Genomic DNA, 25,939 nt, shown 5'->3' on the forward strand with positions numbered 1-25,939 from the left:
TGTTCTCTGCTGAACGTGCAAACTCAACATTTGCAGCACCCGCTGAAAAAACCACATCTCCTACGCTGCACAGTACATCCAATAGCTTGCTTATCACTTTGCAATAAAAAGGCTACACGGTTTCAGGTTTGTGTTGAAGCCCTCCATTGCACCTCAAATGCTCCGTAGCATATCTTTGTAGCGGGGCCTGGAACCATTACACTGCACAGCCCCGATTCCTCAAAACTGGAATCTAGTGAGGCCGCTGGGAGTATTGTGGGCTGCTGGAAGAGTCAGATTGTCAGTTCAAGGTTTTTTCAGAACCTACTCTGGTGATGGGCTCTCAGGATCCAACTTAAGCGTGCAACCAAGTTTACACTTCAGTCTTTGATCAAAGCGCGATGGAGTAGTGACGGCCTAGACCCAAAGAGGTAGGCTTGGTGTGAAAAAGAATTACGAGGAGAAAAGTCAGTTAGGCCCAGGCAAGTACAAAAATATGCTTTTTTATAAAATACAAGAAAGCATCACGTAAGTAAAATCACTATTAGCATATGTACATATATAGTTTGGTACCCCAAAACAAGTCATCCTTCACTGTAGAATCCAACAGTCATTTCTGTTAAGCTACCGAAAGTGGGGGAGGAAACGTTGAGAGCAGATTCACAACTCTTTAAAATGAGTAGTATACATTAACACACAAGAAAACTACTTTAGAAGTCCAATCTATGACCTTTTCGGAGTTCAATATGTCACAGGCTGGCCTTATAATGTGGTTTGTTGGAGAAGGTCAAGGTAGGAAGTTCCCACTCGGCCCTCAGCCATCGTTGGAGGTAGCCTTCCCGTCCGCAGGCCTTAGGTGACTGTAGGGAGAGGACATCAAACCGAGGCTCGACTGCCAATGGCACGGTAATGTTGCTACTTTTTAGTAAGGACTTTATGCCCAATTCATGTCCATTGGGATAGAGGGTTTTGGAGATAAAAGCTACCTGTGAAACAAACACCCTTGTATGGGGAATCAGCAGGGACAACAGGGCTCACTGGAGATGAAGCTGCTGAAGGCTCACAGGGTGTGCTTTCCAAGCTTCCACAAAGTGTGAGACTCATTGGTACTCGCACCACGGGAGGATCCTTGAGGGCAGAGTCAGCACTCAGGAGCAGCTTGCTCAGACTAATATTTCTAGGAGGCCTGTCCTTGTGGTGAGAGATGGCATCAGCAGGATGACCAGGTCACAGCAGACCCCTAAGGATGCCATCAATGTTTCCAGTGAGGAGGAGGAAAGGTGCTGATGCAACAGTACAGTCCAGTTCCAGGCAAGTGCAGGTCAGATGCTGAGGTGCAGGGGGGTTCGGACGGGTTGGGCTCCAGGATGAAGGTCTCTGCAGTGCAGGTCTTCCATCATGAGCTAAAGGCAAAAGGTCCAGCATGTGCAAGATGGCTTTGCTATTGCTGGTCGCTGCAGCAATCCTCTGGCGCTCTTGGTTTCCTCTTCGGCTTCCGAGGCTTGGAACCTGTGGGTAAATGCACCCAGGTCCTCTCTCATCTATTCGAGCTGAAGGCTGTCCCAATCCACTGTCAAACAGGTGGAGGCTGTGAAATCAAGCAGTGCCTGCCACTTCAACAGGACGTGCCATGGCTGAAGCGTGGACTGGACCCAGTTTCAGTCAGTTCGTGCACACAAAAAACGAAAAGCAATTATGTCCTTAAGTGGTAAGCAGATGGCCAACAAAGACGATGGCTCAAAAACAGGGCCTCTACCATGAGCAGTAGTTATTTTGAGTAATAATGTGGGTACAAAATAAAGGCAGACATTCCTGATCAAGGGACTGAACAGTGACCACAAACAAAAGGAGGGAAAAGCAGGAGAGTGACGCAAAGGAGCTCACGCGCGTACAAAAAGAAAATCAGCAAGGACACTAATCAGATATGCTGGGGGTGCGGGGCTTCATTAAAGCCACTGGAGAAAAGTTGCAGAAAGAAAATCTTTCCTAACAAGGCCAAAGAAGAAACTCCTTAACTGAGTCAAAGGAGTAAATATTTCCAAATATATCCCAGTTTAAAGAAAACTTGTAGCGGAAAACCATTGCTCAACCTTCGCTGGACAAAGCACATCTGCAAGGGGCAGGTCAGGTGATACTTACAGGCTGTCCGGGGTAACTCATACTGGCTCAAGTGCGATGTTTCTCTTTCATGGAACATCAAAGTGCATACACAGCCATGGCCCATCGCTTAGATTACAATTGTGAGACTAAACATTAAAAGAGGAAACCTAAACAGACTGCTGGATAACTGGCAGGATATAAAGCCATAAGGCGGCTTTGACAAAAACAGCATCGAAATCCCAACAACAAAAAAAAGAGGGTGTGTTTGGAGAGGAAACCCCAGAAGAGCAGATGCAGCTTCAGTTTACAAGCTGTGTTGCATTTTGGAGGAGACTACCTGATGGAGCGAGTACATGGAAATGGTGCAGAAAACATAAAAGAAATTAATGTAAAATAGTAAAAAGCATCAACAGTGCTAGCATCAGACAGCCTGGCAGGCCAAGGCCCGATTAGATGAGGGCAAGCCAATGGCTGGCCAACTGCATCCAGGGAGCTGTGGTGAGTTTCGCTCCAAGGTGAAATGGCCATTGTGTCAAGCCGCTCTACTTTCAACCAAATGAAGGCGGACAGTGGACTAGTAGTGACCCCCACAGTAGCATACCATGATGGAAGCAGGGGAGCTGGCCTGGAGCAATTGGGTTCTCCCGATGGCAGAGGCAATATCTTGCTCATCCCCCCCAGTTGCCCATTCTAATGCCCCCTGCATTTCATTAAACGGGTCTGTGCCTCTAACCCGTGTCATCAAGGAAGGCTCAGACACCGGACTCTAGTCTGCTTTTGTGTAATGGGTTGTGTAGTATAGGACACTCTTGCAGGCAATAGGGAACCCAGACACAAATCGCAGCTCTCCCTAGAGCACCATCTATTCCACAAAGCGACACCCAATTCCCTTTCTTCCTCCCTCTGCTTCACTCCCCCTTTCTCTCAGTAGATCAGAGCGCGCATCGACTTCAAAATTCTGTCTATCCCACATTGTTGCATCCATAACCAAGCACCCTCCTACCTCAACTAGAGCATTTCCAGGAGCACCAAACACACCATCTGCCGCCATCCTCCACCTTTTCACAGACTACTCCCATATTCACCAGAAAAAGAGCCGGGAGAACAAGCTTCCCCACCACAGCCCCCTCTCTCTGGAACTCTGCCTCCCTGTATCCAAAAGGAACCCTCCTATCACATATTCCACAAGCAACTCAAAACTGTCTTATTCAACAAATATGTATAAATATGCATTCTTTAAAACTGGTCTATACCTGACCATATCAACGTACCAAGTACTGTAATCCATCTAGCGCCATGATACCTCAGGGTCTGGGCGCTACCAAAAAATGCAATAAATAAATAAAATGGTATTCTCTTTGCTGGAAAGCACCAAACACAGACAAAACAACAAAATGTTCTTCAGTTACCTCTCGGGTCAGACTTCCCTCCCAGATCTTGGACCTACAAAAGATCAATTGGATGCAAACCAAATCTCTTGTTGATTCCAGTCACCTACTGTCTCTATGGGTGACCTTTCTCTACTGTGATCTTCATGCTAGTGTGTAGGGGGTTTGAGTATGAGGTGTAGTCTCCCCGATCCCTCAGGATTCCTTGGGTTCAAAGGATAACCCGACCCGACAGATCCGGGCAAACGGGGTAGGTTGAAGGCAGTCTGTGAAATCGTCCTACAAACCTAGCCAGATATGAAACCTGAACTCCTACTGTATTCCTCCAAGGGATTTCACCAACTTTTCCCAGGGTCCTGGTTCTCTGGCCCACATGTTCCCTTTCACGTTTCTCCCTGACAGCCAACTCACCCTCATACCTCGGGGTCATTGCTACTCTCGCTTCCCTCTAAAATCTGACTTCACCTGTACCTCATCAACACTACACACTAGTTCCTCCACCCACTACAGACTCAGACTCTGGTTAACCACGTTATACTCCTTTGGGATAGGATGTGACCCTCTGCTTGCTTTCACACATTTCTCTCATTCTTTTGTGTCTTCGTTTCTTCATCTTCCTCTTTTGCTAGTCCCTTCGACTTAATCAGCACCCCCGCAGTCAAGTTGGTTCCTGGGCAATTCGAGGCCATGCTGCAGTAGCACTTGATGCTCCATGTCTAAACTGCTATCGCAAGAAAAAAGGCTTAACGAGTGGAGGATAGGAAACAAAGCTTCCCACGACAGAAAGACCTCAGCCAAGAAACAGAGGAGACATTGAGGATTCAGAGTAAATACAAGGCAATCATACCTATGTTGCAGGAGGCAGCATTGGAAGAGATGGGGCAGACAACGGGCCACAAGACTCCCCGTCAGTTTGGTCAATGCCCTTTAGTTTTTCGGGCAAGCTGCAGACAGCACATTGTTGTTTAGTTGCTAAGGTGTCTCCTCCCTTAGAGGACAGGGGTAACAGGTGGTTTACCAGCCAGGTGGTGGCTAGGGCTGCAGCGGTTGATGAATTTCAACATTCTACAATTGTATAAGCTCCTGTTTTTGTGAATGATTTTAATTCTATAGGCAAGCCCAGAAAAATCCGTTTCATGGAAACTAGATGCAGTAGCTCTGGTGTCTAGGGAATGTGTAAGAGACCCCACCTAACACAGGACTACAGATGGAAAACCTGGATTTATATGGGCCGGAGGAAGGGGATCAAGTGTGAATGGACATGCACATCTGTGTGACGAAGGGAAAGCGTGTCTGTTCTTTCATGGGCCATTGATCGCTGAAGACTTTCATGTTGCAAGTTGCACCTGGAATGAAACTGTTCTTGCTGATATTTTAACATGAGCTCTATGCCAAGAGTGAAGTCGGGACTAGAGCGGCTTCCAGAGGAACCCCTTCTTTGCTTTAAGGCTCTTAGATCCCAAAGTATGAAACATGGATAAAAACATTCAAGCTCGCGTTGGCGTTCATGCTTACAATTTGCCAGAGGTTATAGCTGCATGTTCAGGCAATGTGATGTCATTGGCCTGCATTGGGACAGTTCTAAAACTTCTCTTGCTCTGAATTCCGGTTCCATGTCTTTATAACACAGTTGATGAAGAATGCACTTATACCAAACATTTTACAACGAAAAACAAAACGATTTTTGGGGGGGGGGGGCAGAAACCCCCGTTTTCCACCCCTAAAATCCCACCCCAACCATTTCCCCACAAGATTTAAGCCTTTACCCCCACATACATGTTCGTTATGTTTTGTCGTACACCCCGAAATCCAAACCCACGCAAAAACAAACAAATGTGGCAAAGGGAATCATCATTTTTGTTGTGTGGGGAAAGATTAGAACTGTTGGTTGCTCGGACCTTCAAAAGAGTGCTCAAGGTTCATGGCAGGTATATGTCGGACTCTAGCAGTTCTCAGGAAGTGGCCTGGTATGCAACGCACCAGTCAGCCATTGTCACGAGATGTGGAGAACTCATCATGGACTACCGTAGTGTGACCACAGGCAAACAATGCATCCCCGTCTGTTCGCAGTGAGCTGAACCGGGATGAGGAAGGAGACCAGGGACGTATTCCCATATGACATTTGCTATACTTGTGAAGTTCAAGAGCAATGAAAGATCTGCTTCCTCCATCATTCCAATGGGTTCAGATAGGCGATCCATTTATGACCGATCTCCATCATTCCAATGGGTTCAGATAGGGGATCCATGTTATGGCAGATCTCCATAATTCCAATGGGTTCAGATAGGCGATCCATTTATGACAGATCTCCATCATTCCAATGGGCTCAGATAGGGGATCCATGTTATGACAGATCTCCATCATTCCAATGGGTTCAGATAGGGGATCCATGTTGTACCCACTGGCAAGGACTAAAACATGGGCTACAGCTGAAAAGATGTGTGCGTCTTTTGCAGATTATAAAAGAGCCCTTTGAGGCAGACTTGGAGGTACTAGGTTGCAAACAACTATTTAACGCCTGGCCTGGGGGGTTATGAGTGCCTCTGTGCTACACCAAGAGCGTTTGGGTGTAGGCATTCACAGATTTTAACGAGTTTGGAACTGATAAAATACTAGGCTTCTGGAATGTGCCTCCAATGAGAACTGCTGCACTATTGACACCCGGCTTTAAATCACTCTGTGAGCCCTCGTGATCTGGCCTTGAAGAGGGTGTAGCTGTAGCAAAGGTGCTGCACTAGAGGTGTGTGGTTTCTATATATCCAACGGAGGAATGTCGAGTACAAGAGTGTTACTGGATGTGTGCAGACTGGCCATAGGTGAGAAATACATCAGATGGGCAGCTTCAGGTCACCAGAGTATTAACAACAAACATTGGCAATTGTGTTAATATCCCAGCTGTGCTTTTATTTAGTAGATTCATGAATTGTGATGAAATAGGAAACATCTATTTGCATAAGAAATTATAATTTTCAAAGTCAATAACTTGCATTAAAAAAAGAAATGCCATTTAAAAGGCTAAAATAACGAGGATATTTTTATACTTAAAAAATCTTAGCGTTGTTAAGTTTGTGGTTTCAGTGCCTCCCTGTTTCTCCTGTTCTTCCAGACTCAGATGCATGCAAGATTCTCTTCCTGTGGCCATGTCCCTTCTTTATTATTACTGCGATTATGTGATATGATTTGATATTTTATTTATATTGCGCTTGTAAACGAAGTGTTTCAGAGCGCGACAAGGGAGGGGAGGAGGACAGGGGAGAACAAAAATAACAATCTTACTAGGCCCAGTGACCTTGAGAACACGCAAGTGCATGGGATAGGGAAGGGGGAACAGTGCATGGAAGGGGGAGAGGAGGAAAGTGCGAAACAGCAGAGACACAGATAAGACATGCATTACTTACCGTAAAAGCATTTCTGATGATTGTATCTGCTTAGATTCACATGCTGTGCATATGGTCCGACATCCAGTGGTAACCGTGGAGTATTGCATCTTGTCTTTCGGGGGACTGAAAGGGGACGTCGGCATAGGCGTGTCTGAAACACTATCCCTATCGTGACGTGTGTAGTACCCAAAATCCCTCACGCGCCAAGGTCCCTCCGATTGTATTTTTTCTGCCATGAGGGAGCCCAAGGCTATAATGAGTGAGTACATGAAGAGAGAAAGTAGTAAGGAGTCTATGTTCCTTCCACCCCGAGCGGGGAGGCAGGGAGGGCGCATGTGAATCTAAGCAGATACAACCATCAGAAATGCTTTTACAGTGAGTAATGCATTGTCTTCTGATGCTTGTTAATCTGCTTAGAATCACATGCTGTGCATAGACTAGCGAGCAGTACCCGGAGTTGGAGGTGGGTTGTGAGAAGGAACAGTAGAAAAAAGATGTCTTAGTACTGCTTGTCCCACCTGAGAATCCGACCTAGAATGAGTGTCTAGGCAATAGTGTTTTGTAAAGGTGTGTACAGAACTCCAAGTTGCCGCTTTGCAAATGGACTCTAGGGGAACATTTGCAATGAATGCTATGGATGCCCAAGTGCCTCGAGTAGAATGTGCTCTAGGCTTGAAGGGCAGTTCTCGCTTTGCAAGAGGGTAACCGTGTGATACATTTGACAATCCACCTTGATATTGCTGATTTAGAGACAGGGTCCCCTTCTCTACCAGCTGCCACTGAAACAAAGAATTGTTTAGTTTTCCTCAGTGGTTTAGTTCTATCCATGTAGAACATGACTGCCCTGCGCACATCTAGTGTGTGAAGGCTTCTTTCGGCCACGTTAGTAGGTCTCTGGAAGAACGTGGGTAGTTCGATTGACTGGTTCACATGGAACTTCTAAATAAATTTCAGCGCAAATCTGGGATGAGTGCGCAGAACTACTTTATCTTTGTGGACTGTAACAAAGGGGTCTGAGACAGAGAGGGCCTGTAGTTCGCTAACTCTTCCGATAGAAGTGATAGCTACTAGAAAGGCTGTCTTGTAGGTCAGGTCTTTCAGACTAGCTTTATGCATAGGCTCAAAAGGGGGTCCCATGAGCCTAGTTAAAACCACATTTAGATCCCACCCAGGGGCTGGGTGAGTGATGGGGAGATACATTCTTTTAACCTCTTCCATAAAGGCTTTAATCACAGGTATTTACCACCACGACACCTTTTGCTGTGACGTGGTGTAGGCTGACAACGCCGCTAGGTGAACCTTTAAGGAATTGAAGACTAACCCAGAGTCCAACAGATGGGTTAGATATAACACAATGTGTGAAGGCGAGCAATCAGTGGGATTGACGCCTTTGGAACTGCACCAGATGACAAAACGTTTCCATTTGCTGGCATAGCAATAACGTGTGTTAGGCTTTCTTGCCTCCCTCAGTATGTCCATGCATCTTTGAGGGAGTTGCAGATGTCCAAACTCTATGACCTCAGGAGCCAGGCTGCTAAATTCAGAGTTTGTGGGCATGGGTGCAGAGTCTCCCCCCTGTCCTGAGACATGTTGTACGGGTAGGGCAGCTTGACTGGTGGGGAGAGGGACATGTCCATCAGGTGCGCAAACCAGGGTTGGCGGGCCCACATGTGAGCCACCAGAATCATGGTGACTGGTTCCTGGTGCATCTTGTGCACTATCTTGTTTAGAAGGGGAGTCGGGGGGGAAAAGCGTAAACAAATTTCCTCAACCAAGTTATCCAGAGACCGTTCCCCTTGGATCGGTTCTGGGGGTACCTGGAGGCGTAATCTGGGCATTGGGCGTTCTTCTGAGTAGCGAACAGGTCGATCTCTGGAAACCCCGATTCTGCGAAGACGTTGGATACAATGTCTTCGTGCAGACGCCATTCGTATTCTTCTGGCAGAGGAAAATCTCTGCCGAGTATGTCTGCCAGAAGATTGAGTTCCAATGGACCATGTTGGGATATCAGAAACATCTTGTGTTTGAGAGCCCATATCCAGATGTTTTGGGACAGCTTGGATAGCCCTGGAGAGTGAGTGCCCCCCTGTTTGTTCAGGTAATACATTGCTGTTGTGCTGTCGGTTAGGACCAGCACTGTCTTCCCTTGCAGTTGCTCCTGAAAGGCTTTCAATGCTTTGAACACTGCCAGTAGCTCCAGTAGGTTTATATGGTTGGACGCTACCTGAGGGGACCACACTCCGTGCGATGTCTGTTGAAGCAGGTGAGCCCCCCCACCCTGTGAGAGATGCGTCTGTCGTGAGAGTGGCTTCCACTGCAGGGGTGGTGAAAGTTTTCCCCTTCAAGAGGTTCTCCCTCGACCACCACTGCAGAGAGAGAAAGAGGGCTGGCGAGACAACTAACAGATCTTCCCATTGTCCGCTGGCCTGACACCACTGGCTATTGAGCCACCACTCTTGCATGGGACACATGCGCATTCGCGCGTGGGGGACGAAGTATATGCATGACACCATCATCCCTAGCAAACGCATAGCTTTGCGTACCGTCGCCTCCCGACTGGCTACATACTGAGGAACTTGAGAGAGCATGTCTGAACCCTCTCGCTGGAAGGGAAGACTAGACCGTCTTCCGTACGAATTAGAGCCCCCAGGAACTGTTTTACTTTCCTGGGGACTAAGCTGGATTTCTTTTCGTTGATAGAAAATCCCAGGCTGAACAGTAGGTCTACTGTCTTTTGGGTGTTCGAAAAACTAACGTCGAACGAGTCCCCCGTGATGAGCAATTGTCGAGGTAACGGTAAACTGGAACTGAAAGTCTGCGCAGGTGTGCTGCTGCCACTGCCAGGACCTTGGTAAACACCCTTGGCGCCGAGGCAATGCCGAAGGGGAGTACCTTGAACTGGTAGTGTTTGTCCTGAATCACGAACCTTAGGAATTTTCTGTGCGCTGGCAGCATTGAAATATGAAAGTATGCATCTTTCATATCCAATGTTGTCATGAAGTCCCCTTGTTTTAGCAATGGGATCACCTCTTGCAGTGTTACCATGCAAAACTTCTGGGGCTTTATGAACTTGTTCGCTGGGCGCAGGTCTAGAACAGGACACATGGTGAGATCCTTTTTGGGTACAAGGAAGTATATTGAATAGATACCCTCGTTTACCTGAAGAATCGGGACGGCTTCTATGGCGTCCTTTCCCAGCAGCACCTCCACCTCTTGGACCAGGATCTGCAGATGTTCCGGTGAAAGGCGTCAATGTTTCGGTGGTCTGAACTGTGGGGGGCGGGAGAATTCCACGCAGTAACCGTGGGCGACCGTCTTTAATAACCACTGGTCTGAAGTTATCCCCTCCCATGCCTTGAGGAAACATGTTAATCGCCCCCCGACCGGGGAGACATGGGAGGGGACCTGAACTTGGTGGTCATTTCTGACCCGAGGTTGACGCACCTCTGGAATTGGAGCCTCTGCCTCTATTCTTTCCGCGCTTCTGACCCCTCTGGGGGTAGTAAGTGGCGCTTGCAGCCGGTTGACTTGAGTTGAAGTTGCCCGTGCTGAAATTATTTTGAGCAGCGCAGGCTTGTCCTCGAAAGGACCGCCGAGAATTGCTGCCCCTCTGTGAAGAGGGTTTTTGGGAAATCTGGTGCAGCGACTTCATAGTCCCGTGCTCCTTCTTGGCTGTCTCCAACGCATCGTCTACCGCCTTCCGGAAGAGGTTGGCCTCTTCTATGTGTTTGTTGATGATGGATGCCTGGGTCTCAGGCCTGAAGCCTGACGTGCGCAGCCACACGTGTCTCTTTAGGAGAGTACCCTGTGCGAGAGACCTGCCTGCTGTCTCTGCGGAGTCCAGGGTATTCTTTACAACATTTTGATTGTCAAGTTTGCCCTCCGAGACAATGGTGAGAAGCTTGGCTCTGGTTGGTTCCGGAACCTCCTGAAGGCCTTCCTGGAGTAGGTTCAATTGGGCGTCGACGTAGCTTGCCAGTAACGTTGTGTTGGCAATCCGGACGGTATAAGCAGCCGCCGACGTGACCCGTTTGCCTAAGGCATACAACCTTTTGGACTCCTTGTCCGGGGGTGACTCTCCCGTGGCAAGGGGAACCCCTGCTCTCTTGCGAGTGTTGGTCACCACTAGCGAGTCTGGGATTGCGTGCCCTTTGATATAAAGCGGGTCGGTGGGGGAGGGCCGGAAAAGTTTTTCGACCCTGGGGTTCACAACCCTAGTCTGAGCGGGTGTGAGTAAGGAAGGGGCCAGCCGTCTCTTTACAGAGCTCAAGAGAGGGATAGACTGGCTTGCCGGAGGCTTGTCATTAATAATGTTTTCCGCGAAATCCTGTTCGGGCAATGCCTCAAGCGTGGCAATTTTAAAGAATTCCGCTGCTTTTTTCAACATGTTGAAAGCCATTTGCTCATCCACCGGGGGAGCTTGTGGAACCAGTGTGGATGGGGGAGAGTCGAGGCAAACGATATCAGAATTGTGATCATCCTGCTGGGTGTCCTCCCAGTTGTCCCTTGCGCCTTGATCTTCCTCATAATTGTCCAGAAAAGAAGCCTCCTCTTCTTCTGTATAGATGTCTCTATACGTGTCTTTCTGGACATCTTCTTGATAATCAACATAGTGTTGAACATCTAGGTGTTGGGCAACTTGTGTTTGAGGGTTAGGGTCTAACCAAGCTTTTTTCGGCGGAGGTTGATCAGAAGCCCTGAAAAACTGCTCCAGCCGATCCATATACCCCTTAAATTGCTCCGTGGTCCACTTGGATGACCCAAATGGACCCAGCTGAGCAGGAACCGGGTCCTCCGTCCTAAGGCGTTGAGAGGATCTCCTCAGGGTGCTTGAGAGGGGTACCTGGCTCTCTTCGTAAGAGTCCTCGGGATCGTCTTCCAAAACCGTGGAAAACCTTTCGGCGGATTGGCCCATAACTGTGGGCAAAACCGGTATTAGGCCCACCGCTGTAGCAATCCTACTGATGCTTTTACTGATAGTCACCGAATCTTCGGGAGACAACGCCTCCGATGATGGCTTCTCGGGTAGAGGCCTACTCGTAGTTTCCGGGCCTGCACGGGCCTTGGAAACCTTGAAACTCAAAGTTTCTTGTTCAGAAACTTCGGCGTGTGTAGTTTGGGAAGTAGCGCCCTTGTTATGTTTGTTAAGCCCAGTCGTCATGCACTGCTGCGGATGCGGGGAAGGCTTTGGATCAAATCGACCCGATGGCGCTTTCGCCTTCTTCGATGAAGTCGTCGAGGAGGGCGCTTGGGTTGTGTGCTTTGTGCGGTGCGATTGTACGCCCCTGTCACCGGGTGTGGTCCCTGTAGCAAGACCGGAGTCGAGCCTGGAAGGGTCGGGGACGGGCGTGGCGGCTCTAGAATAGTCCGCCTCAAGGTCTATAAGGTTGGACGTTTGGTCATCCAATGTAACCCTGTCACTCTCGGCTGGTGTCACGGCAGGGGAGGGAGGCTCCACGCGTGACATTCTGTACGCGGCCCACCGCTTCAACCGGCGCTCCTTAAGGGTTTAGGAGTTTATACGCCGAACACCGCTTTAGTGCTCTAGGGGGAGACGAGCGTTACACGAAGTGTGCTCGTCTTTCCACGGATATCTGACCCTTAACACAGGGCAGAATCTAAATGGAGTCCTTTCCATAGCAGAAGGGAAGGGTGACCAGACCAAAAAGGAAAGAAGTGGAAAAGAGGAAAGACATAGCAGTATGGAAAACCCCAAGCCCACTCTCCCTACTGTGTAGGCCGGCCAGAAGGCCCGACCACGTGGAGGTCCAAACGCCGGATCTTTGGTGCTGGAACCCACAGCCGTAGACTATTCCCTCGTAGTCTTTGTTGAAGATGTTCTTGATGGGCGAAGTGACTTAACGGGGATTAAACCTACAATTCGGTAAGATAAACAATGTCTCATGAAGAGGTCCGCTATAGGGCGACCAGTTATCTGGGCGGAAAAAAACAATCTGAGGGACCTCAGAACGTGAGGTATTTTGGGTACTACACACGTCACGATAGGGATAGTGTTTCAGACACGCTTATGCCGACGTCCCCTTTCGGTCCCCCGAAAGACAAGATGCAATACTCCGCGTTTACCACTGAATGTCGGACCATATGCACAGCATGTGATTCTAAGCAGATTAACAAGCATCAGAAATAATACAAAAAATAATTAAAAATAAAGGAGGACGATAAAAGGTGGTAGTGCAGCCAGCAAGTGGCAAGTGCTGGTTTTAGCCGACAGGGTATGTCAGATAAGTGCATAAGAAAAACAAATGAGGGAATGTATAGGTACAGATACAGATACAGACCCCAGTGCAAAAGGTGGCCCGGAGGCAGTGCAGGAGGGTGGCAGGGTGAGCAGGTACCTGGGCCCGGAGGACAGAGGGTGGCCAGGTGCTCAATGCCAAGGGGAAAAACAGAGCAGCAGGGCAGAAGGGTGGCAAAGGCAGAAGCAAAGAGGAAGTTCTTAAGGTGCTTCCGGAACAGGAGATGTTTCAGAGTGGCAGGGAAGCTGTTCCAGAGAGAGGCCCCAGCCGAAGACAGATCTAACCCCAGCTTGTTTCTTTAAAAAATGACTGACCCTGAGTGAGTTGGAGGTAGAGGAGCAAAGAGCTCGAGAGGGGAAGTATTTACGGAGGGATAGTCAAGGTATTCTGGACCAAAATGTACATGTAATGTACTGATAACCTACAATGTAGAGGATTGAACGGCCCATCTCTGCTCCTGTTCATGGCAAGGTCATTCTATCCCACCATTTGTCACCCTGTCCCCCCCCCTCGCCCCCTGCAGTCTGACATCTGCCACTGGTGCTCTTTCCTTGGAATCCAAATCAATTTGATCTACACCCCAAGCATGCAGTCTCTGTCAACCCCACTAGCTCTCCAACTTCATCACCGGATATTACTTGGCTCAGTGAATCCAATGATTGAAATTATGAGGAATGCTCATCAGGGGCTGGATGCTACTGTCGCCAGTCACCAGTCTTGTTTTCTAGATTAGGCCCTTGAGTGCTCAACTTCCCACCATCACTATTATAATACAGAGCACCTTGGCAGCATTGCATCTCTTTCTGGGCCTTGCAGTCTAGGTGGTTAGAATAACATTAACAGTCTATCTCACTTAACAAAGCTTTCATATGGCTATCATACGTCCATTGTACTGCAAACCAGAAAACTAACTGTTCTAAGAGATGCAAGGTGAAAGCTCCATAGCAACAGAAATAGAAATAAAATACTCCTAGATAGTATAAAGGCAGAGTGGCGAAGGAGGCGACTCCATATTGAAGGGGTTCTCACCAGGGCCTGAGTCGTGGGGAAAGGCTGAAGGTCTCTGGGTTTCGGAAGCTTGGGAATCAGGTCTTCTGGGTCCACGTTCACCTGGAAAAGAACAAAAACCTGGATGAAGTCCAGCGGGATGGCAGACAGGGCATACTAACAGCACAATCATTCAGACACCTCACTGTTCACACTGATAATGCGTGACACCTAGCCTCTACATTTGTCCATGGATGGTGGCATCAAACACCTACTACCAAAATACCAGGGATTGGGTCAGTCCTCTGATAGCTCTGCCTAAATCAGCCTTTACATCAAATGATGGCATCACCTCCATTTACAATCCTCTGCAATGGCCTTCCAATGGTGCCAAGAGCAGGGAGCCCTTTGCACCACCTATCGACAAGCACTGCCTAGAAAGCCATACACGTCTCTGTGTGCTGTGATCACTGGGCCGAACCCTGTACACGAGTGTGCCCATGACACAGCAGGTCAGGCTCCTCTACACCCGTCCACCAATAGTGCCAACCAGGGGGAATTGCTTGAATATGGCACCAGCCATTAAACGCCCTCCATTCGTGTAGCCTCGCAAACCAACTCAGATCAAATTGCCGGTTTTATCCTCCACCTCCAAAACATATCTACTAATTGGATCATGGCCCGCCTCCAAAAATGTCACCATAATCCTCCTCCTAAAGCAGAGCAATGCTAATGTACCCAGCAAACACGGTTTCCTCTAATGACATTGTTAAAACACTGCAGTCAACCAATACAAAGAAATGAAGATAAAACACCAACACTGCTCTGCAGTGCAGTCACAGTGCCCCTATTGCAAGACATTAAGGCTCCTAGTGCAAAGAAGATTGGCATAGCACTGCATTTATACTGTTCATTTCCCCATCTGATGAAGACGACTTACTGGTCTTCGAAACCTCATGCATTAATCTATCTCAGTCTCAGATATTCAGTTGAAATTAAATGATAGTGAAATAATTTTTTATTTATATCGCGCTCGTACACAAGTGTTTCAGAGCGCGAGCAGGCAAAAAGGGAGGGGAACAAGGGAGAAAAAAAACAGAAAAACTGATCTTACTAGGCCCAGTGACATTTAAGAAAGCGCAAGTGCATGGAAAAGGAAAACGGGGGAAAGTGCATCGAAGGGGGGGGGGGGTGTGGAAAGTGCGAGGCAGAGGAGAGAAAACAAAAATATTAAATAGAATAAAAAATAAGGGCGATAAACCATGGTAGTGCAGCCAGCAAGTGGCAGGTGAAAGTTAGTCAGAAAGGTATATCTGATAAGTGCAGAAGAAAAGTGGGAGGGGGGCTGTATGGGTACAGATGCAGAACCCTAGTGCAGATGGTGGCCTGGAGGCAATGCAGGAGGGTGGTAGGGTGAGCAGGTACCTGGGCTCTAATTAACATAGGGTGGTCAGGTGCATGATGCCAAGAGAAGAAACAGATCAACAGGGGAGAAGGGGGGGGCAGAGGCAAAGAGGAATGTCTTGAGATGCTTCCGGAACCAAAGAAGTTTCTCCTCAAGTTTGAAGGTGGCCGGGAGGCTGAACCAAAGGGAGGCACCAGCCGAAGACGGATCTACCCCCAGCTCATTTCTTTGCAAAACGACTATTGTGGAGGGAGTTAGAAGTAGAGGAGCGAAGTGCTCGAGGGGGAGTCGTTGGGGGGTGGTGGGGGGGGGGAGTATTTACGGAGGGATAGTTGAAGGTATTTTGGACACAGGCCCCAGAAAGACTTGTGGACAATGCAGAGGGTTTAAAATGTAACCCTTGCATCCACTGGGAACCAATGAAGGGATTTCAAGGCTGGAGAGATAGGATCCCAGGGCTTGAGGCCAATGACAAGTCTCGCTGTCCTGTTCTGGATTAGTTGTAGAGGGCGGAGTGTGGAGGCAGGTAGATTTAGAAAGAGGCTGTTCCAGTAATCAAGTCTGAAAAGAACCAGAGCTTGGGAGACAGTGAGCTTTTGAGGGAAGGAGAGGAAGGAAAGAGTACCTGGAGGTGAAGTAAAAAGTTAGATTTTTTGGAGACATCAGAGATGTGTGCAGAGAAGGAAAGTGTAGAGTCAAAGATAACCCGAAAGTTCTTAGCCGCGCAGGTGGGGGTGGGAGGAGGGCCAAGAGAGGCCGGCGAGAGAGTGAGAGGAAAGGATGGAGATAGTGCACCAATAAGGTGGATCTCAGTCTTGTTGGCATTTAGACATAGATCATTTGCGGCACACCAATTTTGAATGGCGATTAGACAACCAGAGATGAGGGAAGGAGTTGAGGAGGCTGAAGGAAGCCTGAAAATGAGTTTGGTGTCAGCATAGCACTGGAAGGTTGAGCAGAACATTGAGATGCTGCAAGCGAGAGTTGCCAGGTTTTGGTTGAAAGCCGGGGTGAGAGGATAGACCCCTGGGGGACACCACATGTGGAGCGGGAGATAGAAGATAGGATGGACCCAAGTAGTACCTGAAAGGGGCAATCAGAGAGAAGAGAAGTCAGCCAGGCCAGAGCCTGATCAGTGATACACAGGTTGTCACAAAGACGATTGAGCAGGGTGGTATGGTTGACCGTGTTGAACACAGAGGAGAGATCAAATAGGATAAGGACAGAGGGAATGTTAGAATCGAGGTTGGAGAGTAGGTCTTCACGGATGTTCAGGAGAGCAGTTGCCGTAATTCTGGCAGCTCTGAAGCCAGATTGGTGGTCATGGAGGGAGACAACGGAGTCGAGATTAAGCTGAGAGATGGCCAGCTTTTCCAGGAGCTTACCCACAAAGGGAAATTGCGCGGTAGTTTTCCGGACATGATGGACCAGCAGTGGATTTCTTGAGGAGAGGATGCAAAAGGGAGTGTTTAGGAGGGGAGGGGAAAGAGCCAGAGGCAAAGGAGAGATTGCATAAATCAGCAAGGACCAGCGCAAGGGGGTCAATGTGGTCCTCAATGGTTTTAGAGGAACAGGGATGGACCGGTTTTGATGAGGTCTTCATAGATGTGACCTGTCTAGATACCTCATCTGGGGAGAAAAGAGGAAAGGAGGAGAAAGGGGTATGGGGGTAGCTGAGTGAGGTCCAGCAGGCCGAGAAGGAGAGGGAGGAGAGGGAGTGGATGGGAGGGGGAGCGGAGGTGAGGGTGGACAGGATGTCCTGGGTTTTAGAGATAAAGTGAGAGGCAACGGCATTGCAAAGATCCTGGGAGGTGAGAGAAGGGGTAGAGACTGCAGCAGGGTTGGCCAGCTCCTTGCAGATTTTGAAAAGTTCGGCCGAATTGTTAGATGCCGCAGAGACGCAGGCTTGTAGATGGACTCTTAGTGCAGACAGCGAGTCGGTATTGCCTTTGGAGCAGGTGGTAGACATGGGCGTAATTTTAGGGGGGACGGGGGTGTTTGTCCCCCCCCCCAACTTTCATGGCGCACCATTTTGTCCCCATTAATCTGGCGGGGGCACCTTTTTTTCAGATGTCATGTCCCCCCGCAACATTTTCAGCCAAGTTAATCCACTGGCGGCAGGCCAGTTCGTCAGAGGATGAGCAAGAAGCCCTCCATTTCCTCTTCGCCGCCCTACACTTCCGTTTAAGTGTAGCTAGGTCAGAGTCATACCAAGAATTGCACTTGGCTTTGGACTTCTACCGGATCCTCATGACGGGGGCAAGAGTATCAAGAGTAGCAGAAATGGAGGAGTAGAGAAGAGAGAGGGCTGTGTCAGGGTGTGAGTCAGCCTGAGGTGCAGGGGGGGAGGGGGAGGAAGAAGGTTGCAGCAAAGGCCTCGACTGACACACGCTTCATGGGCTGGATATCTGAGAAGGTGGGTGGCAATCTAGGAGTGGAACTGGCTTGGAGAGGAGATGGAGAGATGAGAGGAAAGGATGCAGTGATTTCTCCAGGAGAGAGGAGTGGTAAGGGGGTGGGGGGTAGAGAGGGGGAGTCCGGATGAGATGAAGACATCAAGTGTATGGCCAGCCAAGTGAGTCCGGCCGGAGGGAAGGATAGAGAGGGAGAGCAAATTGCAGAGGTAACTAAAGAGTGAAGATGAGGGACAGGTAGAATCAAGATGGATGTTTAGGTCACCAAGGAGGAGAAATTGAGTGGTTGAGGCCAAGAGAGGAGGAGAGGTCAGCCCACTCAGAGAAAAGAGGTGATTTGACCAGGGGGCCGGTAGACAGTAGCAACAGTAAGAGTGGCTAAGCGAGAGAGAGAGAGAGAGCCTGCATACTAGGCATTCAAACCAGGCGTAGGCTTGAGTGGGAATGAGAGAGGCAGGGATCCACTCAGGGAAGATGAGTGCTACACCCCTCCAGGCCGAGTGGATCTGGGGCCTGAGAGGATCTTGTAGCCAAACGAGAACAGATCAAACTGCACTCCCAATTTTTACGCAAGAATGGTTATGAAATTGTACACTGAAAATGTGTTGTTTTAAGGTGCTGAGGAGCTAAATAACAACCCTGGCATATAGGTTGCAAAAATGTACACAATAGATCAAGTTCCCAAATGTGGGAACTCCCGTCCTCTGCACTCTATGGGTGGCTCTGTGAGGAGTCTGATCTTGTAGCCGTCAGGGAGGAGAGTGTCAAAACTTGTGATAAAGTTGGCCGTGAACGATGTCTCGGTGAGACCGAGGCCATCAAGGTCGAGTTCTTCTAGGAGGTGATAGATGTTAGAGCAGTGTTTGACAGAAGAGCGAGAATTGAGTGTGGTGAGATGGAGAAGGTTGCCAGCCTTAAAGACCTTCCGGGGAGAGGTACAGATCAGAGGTATGCCCTGCGGAGTTGTGGAAGGAGATTGAGATGGGGCAAAGGAGGAAGCGGGGGAGGGAAAGGTAGCCAGGGGAAGAGAGTAGGGGACAGCTGGAGATGAGAGGAAGTTGATGCAGCGAGGGAACCGCCCATCAAAGAGGAGGAGATTAGCCTGAGGGCCTTGCAGCATGACAGTACCATTTAGATAGATGTTAATAAAGACTCTAGAGGAGTAAAAAGAGATCAATTCGTACTTCCCAACGGGTGCCACCATTAATGGGAGACGAGAAGACGAGACAGATCATAGAGATCATATGAGGGGTCCAGAGATCTGGTGAGGGAACGAAGAAGAGGATGTCAGTGAGTGTTTGTCTGGCAGAGGCGCTGGAATAGGTATCAGCGATGGGGAGTCCAGGGTCGGAAACCAAGATATCCTTTTTGAAATTCTTCTTACCAGACTTCGTGAGAAGGGAAGGGACGTTGATAGAGAAACAGTTGGAATAGATAGGAGAAACAGATAATGCCATGGGCAGGTAGAGCGTTAAACTGCTAAAAGGTATTACAACTAGAGCTTTTGTGATTTTTTTTTTTATTACATTGGATTAACACAGCGTTAACCTTTTCTACACAGTAATGGCATGTTAACCTTTATGGGGGCTGAACTCTGAGCTATGTAGGTTGGCAGAATACACACCATTCACTGTAATAGAGCTTGCCATGCAACTTATTGCTCTTTCTGAAGCACTTACCCGCATTTTTCTCTGTCGGGGGCACAGATAGAGGTCCAGGCAGCGCTCAAAACGTTCATGGATGAATCGTGGAAATGCCGGAACAGCACGCAGACACTTGTATGCCTGGGGCATGAAGTTCAGCTTTCTTTCCTCTGGCTCTTGCTGCTGCCAAGCCAGCCTCTGCAGGTGAAAGTTCAAACACTCAAAAGACAAGTAAAAGAACCACAAACGACCATGATCAAGTGGACATCGGAAGTTATAAATGCATTGAAAATCTGTTGGATTGCACACCATCTGACATACTGAAGCTGCAGTGTGTGATGTCCATTCACCACAAGACCCCCATTATTCAGTGCTGCTCAGCTGCTTTATTTTGGAGATGTACACCAGCCCAAATGTTCAAAGATACTATCATTCGGGATCAGTCATGAAGACAGGCAATTTGTATTATTGGAGGCAAATTGGCCACTCACTCAATGCACACGTTTTAGGTTACTGGGATTTAAACAGCACACTGCTGCTAATTGCCTGGCCTCCAGGTGCTCTGATGGATCTGAGAGTGGGGGAAGGTTAGGGTAGTGGGGAGAGAGGGAAAACACAAGATAGCTTTGAAGCTCTGTTGAATCATACAGTTTGGGGGTACCTGGATACTATGTTCGGGTCTGTTTGTAGGAAGTCTGTGCCAAGGCCATGGAGCAGTGGGGGGCCAGGCCACCGCTCTACAGCTGTTAAGGCATACAACTCCCATGATCCTACACCATCAACAATGTTGTTGAGAACTGCAGGCCATAACATCTGAAGGGCCGGAAGGAGCTCAACACTGCCAGAGGCGTTGGTGTCAGCAGAGAGCCTCTTGTGACCATTGTGCTAGGTTGCATTCACCGGGCTGTTGTGGTATGCAAGGCGGTTGGAGAGTTATTTTTTGTTTGATGTCTGTAAGGTGGTTAGGCAACATTTCTCTTTTGGTAATTTCCCCTCCATAGTCTTGTGGATCCCCAAACTTCTAGCTTTTCTTTTTGAACCTGTGATGACTTTACAGGGAAGTGAAGCCTGCAGCTCCAAAGAAGGTGGCTCACACAAATGCTAATTCCCTTCACCTTATAGACCCCCAGCAACTTTGCTGGATTGTGAGGACTTGATTTCTTTACCTGGAGAGTGGGAGCCTTTTTCCCCCACTCTCTCATGTATTTTGATGTGCGTTTTACTCTTGTGTTCTTTGATTATGGCGTTTTACGATAACTCCATAGGCGTCATCTTTTCATGTGTGTTTCACAGCACCCTCAGTGAATTGACACAGGGAAGCCCTTTAGGCTGTCCCAAGGTTTAAATAACTTCTCTGGGATAAAGTACTGTTTCATTGTTAAATTGACTTTACTAGTCTTTTTAAATTCCTAGACACAGCACACACTATCTTACAATAGAGTGCTGGAGGGGTTACCTATTATCCCCTATGTCTAGAAACCCATGTAGCAGTGAAATGCTACCCATTCCTGTCGAAATTGATGGTGGCAGTGGTTTTACAACGAACTACCATGATTTTTCCCTGGCCCCCGAACACCGCTAGCTAAAAATTGTGGGAGCCATGTTTTTTTAAGATGGCGCCTTAAGCCCCTTTGTTTAAACAAGACCCAGTCTTCTTTTTTCGCCATTTCTTTTTGGAAAGGTCCTCCTTGCGTTTGTCCCTTTGGTTCTATGCCTTTTGCGGGCTTCAGGACTGAAGACCGCCTCTGACGTCCGAGTGTCTGAGGTGGGCAGGAAGTGAGGAAGGTGCCCGAAATCCCCTGTGCTTAGCCTCCTCGGAGACCCAAATACACTCTGGCGTGATTGGCTGGCTGACTGTCCGTCAAAGACAGCCACCCTGCTGGGTGAGTGGCAGCTAGGCTGGAATGAATGGGAGAAAACTGTTTAAAAGGCGAGTCTCTTGGCTTGGAAGGCAGAGTCGACCACTGGAACGAAAGAACCGAAGACGAGCTGGAAGAAGACGGCTGCTGCAACTACTGGCCCATTGGTTTGCCCGTTGCAGCCCTGCTGCAGATCCAAATCACCACGTTCATCTTGAAAGCAAAGCCCCCTCAAGGACGACTTCTTCCTTTGAGTTGGTCAGACCAATCAACTCGTAAGCCACCTGGATACCATTCTCGGAGCTGGTTAGGAGTAACCAGGGAGAAGGACACCAGCTTGTGTGCTTGAAGAAACAGCAACCGGAATCGAAGATTTGCCATTTTGCCAGTTTTGTGACCAGTCCTCGTGCAGTGCAGTAGTCCCTCCGATGTCCTCTCTCTTGTCCCCACGACTGAGGCTCAGAACAGTGAGATCTGCAGGAACTGCCAGGAACAGAAGTCTTCAGCTGCATCTCTTTCTTCAATATAAAGGTACTGTGAAAACCCAACCGAGAGAACTTACCTCTAACCGCGAAGGTTCGTGGAACTTTGACAACTTGCAGGCCTAGTCAGCTTGTGACCCGACATACAAACCTTTCTTCCGTGAACTACTTCTAAGAACCGTGGCAAAGACTTCTCTGTTTTAAATACCAGAACCGTTTTTACTTATACAAGACTCTAGCCCGTTGACTTTGGCCTACCTATTGCATTGCATCAACTCCTCTGGTGAACTCAAACTATTTGCACTGTTTTAGAGTAACAGTAATATTTGTTTTATTAACTTATGCCTTTTTGCTCCTGCTTCAATGCCATTTGGCTCCTACTTCAAGGGAGCTCAACTGCTTAGTATTCAGTATTGTAGTATACTTTTTGTGTGAAATTGGTTGCCCTATTTAGTGAATGCTTTATAAATGTTTGTGTAATAAATTAAGAAATGTTTCACCAAGAAACCTGGAGTAAAAGTGTCATTGTAGACCTTTGTGTAACCCCCTTACAAGCTCACATTCCCTCTTGAGATAAACCTGGCTGCTCAGCTCGCTACCAAAAACTGTGTGGTACAGACTTATACCAAAGGTTGGTTTTGCTTACACCTGTAGTCCTAGTTGTGTGTAGTGGTCCCAGAGGGTACTGCATACAAACTTTGCCTAACAAGGCACAGCATCCCTTCATGTGTCTGGCCAGGTGAAGCCCTGTTGGACTATCTGATCTGCGAATAACCTGAGCTGTGCTTGAAACTCTGGACTGGTGGGACTAACCAGTCTCGACATGCTGGAGGATACAGCATGCCTGCGACTTCGGGAGTGTCCCTGGACCAACCGGTGGACTGACCAGCTCTCAATTGGGCTACTGTGAGAAACTACAAGGCGTCTCACCCACTAGGCACTGGGGATCTGTCATCCAGGTGGCCAGGACACAGCCATCGCTTTTGGATCCAGTTCCTGGGGGTGGACCAGTGCGAGAGTATCACCTGGGAGAGGGGTCTTTGGGGCGTGGGACACCGGATGGTTAAACGCAGTATCCCCTTCCCTGTAACACCTCTACTCCATCCTACCAAGTAGGATATGTAGGAACTCCACCCACCCCCCCTTTTCCTACACAAACACTTTCACATGGACAGCCCGCTCTAAAAATAAACAGACTAAGACCCGAGCAGTATACCCAACATGTCCCAAAACAATGGTCAGGCAATTACAGACTAGGACTCTAACCTGACTTCCATTAAGCTTCCCCACACAGATAAAAGGCTGAGCACAAAAGCACACTCTGAGCGAGGCAAAGCACACAAAAGGAACAGCAGTTTCAAGATGGCAGCTGAACGAGGAAGGAAAGAATGCACACAAAGAGGGGTTCGCTAGGAAGGAAATTCCCATGACCTTTCCGGCAAGAAACCGTTACTTTCAAGAGTCCTCCAGATTAGACAGCTTAAGACCAAGAAACAAATCTGAAGAATTCTGTATTGTGTGTCGAAGATACCCGTTGTCTTCCTACATGACTAATCGAGTTGGGGAGAAGCAGCAGCAGCCGCGGTACTGTCCTTGACTCCAAGAACAAGATAGCGTGAGAGAAATCAACAGAGCCGGTGAGTTGGGGAGACTGATACAAGACCGGTCTGTGTTGAAGCCAAGGTTGCAAGAAGCAACAGTGTATAACGAACGCTGGAACGAACATTGTTAAAACACGTGATGAAAGACGGGAGTAAAGCTAAACTGCTCAAGAATCCTCAAACTTTGAAAGGAAATATACAATACCATTGACAGAGTGGTCTGGCACTGCGTGCATGCTCAGGTATCCAGCTAAGAAGTGCCAGAAGTGAAAGTTAAAGAATTGTAATATGATAGAAACTGAATTGACGTGGTCCTGCGATGGGTCAAGCAAAATCCTGTGCACAGTTGAAAGTCTTCACTTTTTGATGCAGAGGGGAAAGTGAGATAAAATGGTCCGAGTCCGATTGAGGGAGACCAATTGAGAACATTGGGTTAAAGTGGGTCTCAGCCCGGCAGAGGGGGACCCGAGGTGAACCGTGAATCACCTGAGAAATCGTACATGTGTAATTCCTGAGAAGAAAAGGAACTTTGATGTTTGTCGCATTTTATCCTCTGTAATAGCCTTTGAATGGCAAAGTGACTTTGGCATATAAGACCCCGATGCTGAGGTTTTAAACTGTATTAGGCCTCCTCGTGCTAGAAAAGCCAGAGAGTGTGCTAAGCTAGAGTGTGCCGCCTTATCCAGTGCTGACAACGTGGGGAAGGGAAGCCAATAGCACAATCATCCTGACATACTATTTCTTTAACACTTTCCTGTGGCATAACATTGTTTCCCACACCATTTATATTTAGAAGTAAGAATTGGCAATAGGTTTATTATTATAGGCCCTTTTATTATGACAAGACTCTGAGGACGGCGTTATTATTTGATGGTCGTAGCTTGCTCTCATCTTTAGGATTAGATGGGTGTCTTGCCAACCCATTTGATAATCCAATAAACCCCCTTGAACTGTGATCACTTGTGTCTGTTTGCACTGTAACACCATGCCTTCCTTACACTACCTTGCTAGAACCACAGCTGTTCACATTTTCCGCCAGAACTTTGGTGGTCGCCAGCTTGTGGAAAAGTTACACCCCCCCCCCCGCCAACCCTGACGAATTTCAGCCTTATAGCTTCAAGGGGTCCTGCTCTGGGAGGACTTATATAAAAGTGACTGGAAGGATGCCTGCCGTCTGTGTGTGATGGCCATCACTAAAACTCGCCTTCCCCCGTCCCGTTAAGTGTCCTGAAGAGTGTTGCATCAATGCCTTCTGCACCAGCGGGTCCTGGGCACCTCTAACCGGAACCAACAAGGCAAATCCAACCTCTAGCGAGCCCCAGTCAACCAAGCCAGTCCTCTGGGTAAATCAGTGTCAGGGGGGGAAGTAAACGCTAAGCATTTGTCTCCCCCTGTCCTCCATAGGATAACATGTAGAACAAGTCTCTTTGTATCCTTCCTTTGCACTGCTTTTTGGTCATCGTAGCTGAGCAGTAAAACCTGAAAGGCAAGAATACTTTTACTAACCAGCAACTTTTTTTGTATCTCTTCTCTTAAAAATTCAGCAACACAAATAACTTGCCCGCATCAGTTACTTTCTGGGGAGAAGCTTTGTGACTTTTGGGTACAATGCCCCACTCTTCTTAGGGAATGGACTGCTACAGCCAAGTAATATAACGTGTAACTTGGTTCCATCTTACTGCCTCACTTTACTTAGCCCTTTTGTTGATTTAAGTCAATAAATGACTTTAAGAACCTATGGTGAATGTATGGCATGCATTACCCACCGTAATTTTATTTCTGATGCTTGTATCTACTCATGCTATGCATAGGCCGACATCTATCTGTAGTCACAGATTATTGCATGACTGTTTTCGAAGTTCAAAAAGGGACGTCGACTGGGCGTGTTTGTAATACTATCCCTTCTGTGATGTCTACTGTACCCATGGTCGCTCACGCGTTGAGGTCGCCCAGATTGTTTTGTTTTTTGCGCCATCCTAGGCAGTCGCGTGTTTATTGAGTGTTGTGCGATATCACATGCTGGTTTCATTTTTTAATGTGGGTTTAAGGCCAAGAATAAATACTGAATTTGTATACATTCCTGTCTAAATTGAATTATTGTGTGCTTTACTGTGTGGACTCATTGTGGAACCCTGACCCCACTTACACTCTCCAGAGAATAGCCTGAACTGCTCTCCATTGATTGGGCTTTGGCTAACCTCTCAGAGTTCCCTGTTCACAATAACTAGGGTGGCTTCCTAAAATCTGTCCGCCAGGCCAGATTCTAGAAATCCATCTTAACAGCAGACATTTTAAATTGCCGCCAGTAGATGATATGTTTGGGTGTGAAGAAAGTGTTTGTGTTAGGGAAAACAATTCATGCATGATCCATATAACAAACTACCCCAGGGAAGTTTACACCATCAAACCTGCTCTATCGCAATATACCGACAGATGTATTTATA

At 48.0% G+C, this 25,939-nt stretch overlaps 1 protein-coding gene across 1 annotated transcript in view; it reads right to left on the bottom strand.

The window, feature by feature from the left end:
• The window catches only part of BOP1 (BOP1 ribosomal biogenesis factor), a 696,945-nt gene that overhangs the window by 122,809 nt on the left and 548,197 nt on the right, over positions 1 to 25,939 (bottom strand). Inside the window, exons 8-9 of the mRNA XM_069621900.1 lie at positions 19,590 to 19,751; positions 14,134 to 14,214 (exon numbers count right to left, since the gene is read on the bottom strand). Of these exons, the coding sequence (XP_069478001.1) occupies positions 14,134 to 14,214; positions 19,590 to 19,751 (243 nt within the window). The remainder of the gene's footprint in view (positions 1 to 14,133; positions 14,215 to 19,589; positions 19,752 to 25,939) is intronic.

The sequence above is a fragment of the Ambystoma mexicanum genome, chromosome 5q, assembly GCF_040938575.1.
Source record: "Ambystoma mexicanum isolate Mex_15411 chromosome 5q, UKY_AmexF1_1, whole genome shotgun sequence".
Classification (NCBI taxonomy): Eukaryota; Metazoa; Chordata; class Amphibia; order Caudata; family Ambystomatidae; genus Ambystoma; species Ambystoma mexicanum.